The 7661-nt window shown below is 36.7% G+C and overlaps 1 protein-coding gene across 1 annotated transcript in view; it reads left to right on the forward strand.

The window, feature by feature from the left end:
* The first annotated feature begins 697 nt into the window (after window positions 1-697).
* LOC107698119 (charged multivesicular body protein 7) overlaps window positions 698-7661 on the forward strand; it is a 10773-nt gene continuing 3809 nt past the window's right edge. The window contains exons 1-7 of the mRNA XM_016499048.1: window positions 698-895; window positions 2288-2563; window positions 2667-2838; window positions 4993-5178; window positions 6508-6641; window positions 6755-6803; window positions 6888-7007. Coding sequence (XP_016354534.1) covers window positions 2292-2563; window positions 2667-2838; window positions 4993-5178; window positions 6508-6641; window positions 6755-6803; window positions 6888-7007 — 933 coding nt within the window. The 5' untranslated portion in view covers window positions 698-895; window positions 2288-2291. The remainder of the gene's footprint in view (window positions 896-2287; window positions 2564-2666; window positions 2839-4992; window positions 5179-6507; window positions 6642-6754; window positions 6804-6887; window positions 7008-7661) is intronic.

Genomic DNA, 7661 nt, shown 5'->3' on the forward strand with positions numbered 1-7661 from the left:
TTGCGCAGCTCGTCAGTGAACAACGGCTCTGTGTAGTTAATGCTGCTCAATGTGAAAGCCCGCAGGTGATGGAGATTTGAGAACGGTGCGGCCGGCGGATTCGAGGAAGGAGTGTCCGGAGGGCTTGCGGCAACCACATATGACGACCCCGGGCTGGACTCCGCTTCGTCCATGGTGAAAGCCGATCCGGTGATAAAATATAAAGTGTGTAGGTAAATCAAGGAAAGAAGAGGTTATCTATAACAGAATATTGTTAGGGCACTCAAATTTAAATAGCACACTTTAAATAACGGGAACATCCAAATGGGTTATGTGAACAATGTTATGTTGAAGGAACAATACCTCATTTATTTCTTGAATTTAGAAAGTACGAACAAGAAATAAGGAAAAATGGAATTCAAGAATTATATTTTAAGGTTTTAATAAGATGGTCAAGTGAAATAAATACTAAAGTCTTTTCTGATTTTATTAGAGAGACGGGACTGATAAATAGAATATAAAACTCTGTTCCACACTCCGGAGCAGAAGGTGGCGGTAATGCACCTATTTGCGTTGGTGTCAGCCGCTGTTAAAAACCAAGAAGAAGAAGAAAAGACCAGTGAGAGAGGCCCGACTGCGAACGGATTCGATAGGATTGGGGTGCGGTTGGCGACAGCTGGATTGTGACTGGAGCGCTGATGGTAGGAAGTGGTGTAGAAAGACCAGTGAGTGTTGTTGTCTTCCTGGTGAGGTGCTGTCATCTTTAGCATACAGTTAAACTGTACAATCGGAGCTTTTTGCGTTCCTCTCTCCACCGCCGATGATTTAAGCAGTATGTGGATTCCCGCCGATGGATGCCACGACAAACACTGAGGAAATTTTAGCTGAGAGCTTTATCCTGCTGCTTGAACTTGAGGTCTGAGCTTGAAGCGAATTTTGACATACGGCATTATATCTTCAAGGTTGTCAGGCTCGTTACATTGAGTTATTTGGTTTTGCTCTTTTGCTTTGTGCACTTGCCAGCAAACCTGACCGTGATCACTTGAGTGACATTAATGGGAAATGCTGTAGCGTAGGTCTAATTCATTGCCTCTGCTGAGTACCTGAAAATGCAGGCGTATTTACTAGTTAGACTGCTACGAGGTGCTTCACATAACGTGACAGCCGTGTTTTACATGCTGCATTTCATCTATTGTGATTTAACATTTTTATTTATTTTTAAAATCAGTTACTAAACCATAAAATAGAAATGAACTATTTTATGATTATTATGCATGCTAATTTTATAAGCTCATGTTCGAGAAATTAAATATATGTGCTGTTGAACTTCATTTAGCCTGGGTGATTAAAATAGTGACCTAGTATTTACATTTACTTCATACATTAATTTCAATTTGAACCATCTTACATTTTAAACACCTTTAAATAGATAATAAAAGCAATCCATATTATTTGTCAGCTACACTTCATGTATACATGCCACTTTTGTACAAAGGAAGTGCGCTTAAATGTATGTACACTTTTAGTGTACTAAAAATCTTAAAAGTATACTTTCAAATAAACTGTACTTGCAGATAATATAATATTACTGAAAAAAACTAATTAATTTAACTTAAATGGAAAAGAGAGTACACTTTCATGACTTTCTTAATACACTTAAGTACATGTTTAAAAAGTGCACCTTGTAAGAATGTAAAATTCAAAGTCTTTTAAAAGATTTTAAATAATTGTTTTAATGATATGTTGTTCTTTATAGAATTACGCTTATTTTAATGTGTTGACTAACACAAAAATTTTAACTAGTGTGTTATTCAGTATTGTATTTAAAGTTGATATATTATAAATGTACAAAATTGCAACTTCATCATAACAAATGTATAATACAATTTTATATATATATATATATATATATATATATATATATATATACTACTTACTATATATATATATATATATAGGATTCACACCAGTGCGGTGACTGACTGCCACACATACTCCTCCAAACATTAGATTCATCGGCGCTGGAGCCGTGCCGACTCACAACCCACGCAAGGAAGATAATTCCGCAAGTAACTGCAATTCCAGGTTTTCAAACAGAGATGGCGACAAAGAGGCAAAACTTACGGACTGCAGCTTTAACTAAATGCATTTAATGTAATTGCAAATAACATGCAGTTAAGTGTCTAAAAACAATACGTTCAGTTTGCACTTATGTGCATTCTTTTAAAATGTATTATTTCCATAATTAGTACTCTAAAGTGTACTTCTTTTATGCTGGGGTAGTAATCATTCAAACTCTCATTCACAGCACAATGTCGGTTTCAGTGGAGAAGAGGGATGCGTGGTTCCCCCCGGACTGGAAGGATGACGAGCGAATGGCTTTCTTGTTCTCTGCCTTCAAAGAGAACCGAGATGTTGACTGTACAGACTGGGATGGGAAGATAGACTTCTGGAGTCCTCTGATCATTGATCACTGCAGGCGACGCGGATCGGTGTGTGTGAATCTGCAGGAGCTGAATGAGAGCTTCAGGAGGAAGGGCTCTGTTCCTCTGGGTTTGAGTACAGTACTTCAGAGCATGATCAGGTAAGTCACTGTCACCTCAAGTACAAAGTCGCGTAGATCACGAACTGTAATCAGTACATGGATTTATAGCATGCTGTGCGGATTTGTTCTATTGTCCTTCTAGAAGCGGGAAGGTGCAGAAGGAATCAGACTTTGCAGCAAATGTAGACTCGGGCTGGTTGTCGTGGGGTGTTGGACTCTTGTTAGTTCGACCTCTGAAATGGACTCTGTCAGCTCTGCTGGGCAATGGGAGAGTCCCACTGGAGGAATCGTTTGTTGTGATAGACCTGGTGAAAGTAAGTGTAGAACTAACACAATTAATGCTCATTTCCAGCCTTTATAGACTACTGCTTGCTAAAATGTTTGGGTTCAGATTCATAAACAGAGCAAATTAGCGTGAGAGCGTAATCTAGGGCTGTCGCGATTCGTCGATATTATTCGACTCTTCGATTTTTAAAAATCCTCGACTTCATTTTGCTCGTGTCAACTAACCGGCAAAATACCGGAAGTGGCACATTTCACGGAAGAGAATCCATAAAACACATTATTAGACTGTTTCCCAAGGCTGCATGATATATTAAACCCATTTAAAAATCATAATTAAACATAATTGTGAATTCACAAACGCTACGATTTAATTAATTATATGCAATGCAGTTCTAATACAGTATATGCACTTTAATTATTTACATGCGTGTAGGTTAAGTACATGCGTCACACAGCGGCTCCGTTCACAGTAGTTCCACAGGAACTGTTATCATTTACATGTGTGCAGCGTCTCAAACTCCATCTCTGCATGTTGTTGTGAGTTTATTATAACGTTCATCTGGGAACGCCATGTGCGCCATTTCATTAGATTTGTAAGTTAAATCATTTATAAATCTACGCAAACTCAGGACAATACATCGGTTCCAAAATAAAAGCTCAAAATAAAAACCCTCACTCTGAGTTTACACTTTTTGATGTCCACATATTCATTTAATTACAGTGGCTATAGCATTTCTGTCCTAAAGAAATGACCAAATATTAAAGATTAAGTGGACATTTGAATTAAATGGTGCTTGGTAAATATTAAACTAGTATTAGATCGCACAGCAATGTGTAAAAATAATAATCAGACCGATGGCGCCCTCTGCAGGCCTTTGTTGTAATGTACATTAGCTCTATTGTTTATAATACATTATGTATTTTAACAGTTTTGTTCAATAAAACCATATGATTTCTTGCTTTTGATACTTTATTTGAACTAATTATTATTGCCTCTAAATTCTGGTAAATAACATTTCTGGTAAATACTCCTTTAAAAAGTGTTTTTTGATTATAATTGTATTATTAGTAGACTAGATCACGTGGATATGTTGTCATTCTTACACTATAATACTGAACTTTGATTTCAGTGATTTGTACTATGAGATGGATGCACTTTACTTTTGCTTTAAGAAAAGGATTTCATAGAAATTTGGATTTAATTTGGTTTAATAAAATATAGTTTCATAAAATGTTCTTAAGTAAAATTGTTGGGGTTTTTTTTGGTGGGAAATTAATCTGTTAGATTAATCGATTAATCGATAAATTAGTCGATAGATTAATCGAAATAAAAATAGTCGTTAGTGGCAGCCCTAGCATAATACCATAAAAGCGCAGATGGGAGTGGAAAGTTCAGCGGTTGATCTACCGACAAATGTGTAGCTACATTAAAGAACACAGATGCAGCCGGATCATGCCGATTATGATCAGGTGCATGTAATCTACTAACACCACAAGCCCAAAAATGACACAAATTGCAGTAAATTGACAAACACTGCACTCAACTTCAGTTTTGGGTGTGTAGATCAATCAGTAACAGTAACTCGCTCTATCTTCTTGATAACTTTCAATTTATTTTAGTTTTGCACCAGAGCAATCTGACTGTCGATTGCTCTGGTGCAAATAGAGCGAGTGCGGATCCCTTACTTGAAAGTAAACCGACTAACACAAACCTTTCATGATTCATTTAAATGCTCTGAAATTTTGCATCTAAAAGGGGAAACTCCTACAAATGGATATACTATCAAGTCAGCCTCAAAAGTGACTGTGTCCAGGCCTTTTCCTCGCTAATGTTACACTCCATGTCTTTAGTAAATCCTGATAGTAGTTTTTTTAATGCTAAAAGAAGGTTTTGCGTTGGAGCAAGCTGTACATCTGTCGCTTATTCAGCAAGGATTAAATAGACTGGTCAAATGTAACGGTACAAATGTTTACATTGAAAAAATATACACATATATACGTTCATACAGCACAAATTGCTGCTGTTCAAATAACCTAACAAATACAAAGACATTCTCAAATTCACTCCCATTTATATGATGATGTAATTTGTAATAAAAAAATTTAAAAAAACACTTTTGGACCCCACTGTATATTGTTTATATGGCGTGCAGGTAGTTATCGATCTGTTTTTCCTCTTGCAGGAAAAGGCCGCGGCGCTTTTGGCAGCATATCGGGCTTCTCCTTTAGCAACACACTCTCTGCTGTCTTTCCAAGAGCTGCGTGCTCTCTCCTCTCACATCTGTCCAGATGAAAGCTCGCTCTGCCTGGCTCTTCTGCAGTTACAGAGAGAGAAACATGTCACCGTCTCACTCCATGAAGGCGAGAAGGTGTGTTAAGGATAAGGATAAAGATAAACTTTATTTGTCCCCGAAAGGAAATTTGTCTTGGGCAAAGTGCTACAGTGTTGTTCTGAACAGACAAAAACAATAAATAAAACAGATTAAAAAAAAACAAAACAAAAAAAAACACAACAACAACAATGTATAAGTATAATGTGCAAAATACATACAGTGCAAAACACAATAAAGTGCTAATATGCTATATGGGCATTGTTTTTGGTAAAATTCAGCATTTTTATCAAGGCAGGAACAAATGAAAGCTTCAGTCTATTAGTTTTACATATTGGCATTCTTAGTCTCTTTCCCGTTTTTGAGTACAAGAGCGAACCTTGATGCACTGTAGACTTTAGGGAAAGAAAGTTGATGCATTTTGAAAACTCTGTAGGTAATAATGCAGAATTATACCATTTTTCAGTGATTCCTCACTTCACTATCTTTCAAAAGGTTTTTATAAAATTCATATTTTTATTCAGCAAAGATGCATTAAATTTGCATGAAATAAGTATGGAATCTTATTTCTGCCATGGGGAAAAAAATTTTTTATATGACTTTTTATCTTACAGTTCTGTCTTTCCGACTTTTTTCACAGTTCTGTTTTTATGAGATATAAACTCTGCAAGAAAAAAAGTACGAATTCGGACCTTTTTTCTCAGGATTTCGAGTATATAAAATATGTTAAAAAATAAATAAAAAAAGCAAAAAAGACATTTTTTTTTTAAATTTATTTATTTTGTAAAATTATTCCGTGGTGGAAACGGGCTTCTATAGTAAAGACATTTATAATATTACAAAAGATTTCTATTTCAGATAAATGCTGCTCGTTTGAACTTTCTATGTTTCAAAACCATGAAAAATAAATAAATAAATCACGGTTTCTACAATAAATTTAGAGCAACAAAACTGTTTTTAACATGGATTTATAATAATAAATGTTTCTTGAGCAGCAATATTAGAATGAGTTCTGAAGGATCATGTGACACTGAAGACTGGATTAATGATGCTGGAGATTCAGGAATAAATTAAATTGTAAAATATAGACAACAGTTATTTTAAATTGTACTATTATTTCATAGTGTTTCTTTTTAAATGTATTTTTGATCAAATATTTGTAGATTTGGAGAGCATAAGAGTCTTCTGTTAAAAACATTAAACAACTTTTGAACGGATATGTATATCTGAAACAGTCATGTTTCAACATTTCTTCAACCAATCAGAGACCTAAATGTGTCGCTAAAATCACAGGGCACTGATTGGTTGATTAGTAACTTTTACCACTTGTTTGTCTCTAATGAAACTTTTGACCATGTCCATGTATAGCTGGTGAAATTTAGTCAGGCAGGACAAGGCCGTGTGTCTCCCGTCAGCGAGGTGGACCTGGGCATCTATCAGCTCCAGCGCAGCGAGAAGCTTCTGGAGGAGAGGGTGGAGGCGCTGGGACAGGAAGCAGAAAAGTGAGCCAGTTCATCCACATTGCATTGACGTTACTCCAGCCAGTGTCATTTCTGTGATATGATGGGTTATTACAATAGTGCTGCAGTTAAATCATGTGTTGTCTAATGTGCAGGTGTAAGCAGCAGGCAAAATCGTTGCTTAAAGAGGGGAAGAAATCACAGGTATGAGTGCACTTTTTGTGTTTTGTGCCTAATGTAATAGGCAAGAAATGCGTTTTAATGAATTGCCACCTTTTCCCGCCGCAGGCCCTGAGGTGTTTACGTGGGAGCAAGCGGGTGGAGAAGAAAGCAGACCGTCTGTTTGCTCAGCTCGAGACAGTGAAGGGGATCCTGGACAGAATAGCAAACTCTCAAACCGACCGCCTGGTGAGACGCACAGACACACAGATGCACTGACCGTCTGCTGTGAGTGTCAACACATGCTGTTGGCTGACACCAGTGAACGTCACCCATGCTTCACCATGTCGCACTCGTACAAGCCAGCACTGTATTGCACTTTTTTCTTGTTCACATTTTTCTGAAAGTAATGTCGTCTACACCGCTTTAAAGCAGGAATTCCCCAGATTTTTTGCCAGCCAAACCCCTTTGAACTAAAATATTTACTTGAAGTACGCCCTGAGAATATTTCTGTAATTTACCAACACATTCACATGCGCATAGTTCTCTGATGTTGTTTAAAGGGGTCATATGATGCTTTTTTAAAGATCATTATTTGGTGTAACAGAATATGTTGACATGCTTTAATGTTCAAAAAACACATTATTTTTCAAATACTGTACATTATTGTAGGTCCTCTATGCCCCGCCTCTCTCAAACGCTTCGTTTTCTACAAAGAGAAAGGAAAACTTGAAATCGCATCATAAGACCCCTTTAAGGGTTGCCAGATGTCAAGAGTTTAAATCCTCCAATCAGAGCTTTTCTTTTAAATAGACACATTTTTTGCCCAGTGTTTTACTTCATCTTTCCAATCTAACAACGCTTAAAGGGTTAGTTCACCCAAAAATGAAAATTCTGTCATTA

This window comes from Sinocyclocheilus anshuiensis, unplaced genomic scaffold, assembly GCF_001515605.1.
Source record: "Sinocyclocheilus anshuiensis isolate Anshui unplaced genomic scaffold, SAMN03320099.WGS_v1.1 scaffold1163, whole genome shotgun sequence".
NCBI classification, from domain to species: domain Eukaryota; kingdom Metazoa; phylum Chordata; class Actinopteri; order Cypriniformes; family Cyprinidae; genus Sinocyclocheilus; species Sinocyclocheilus anshuiensis.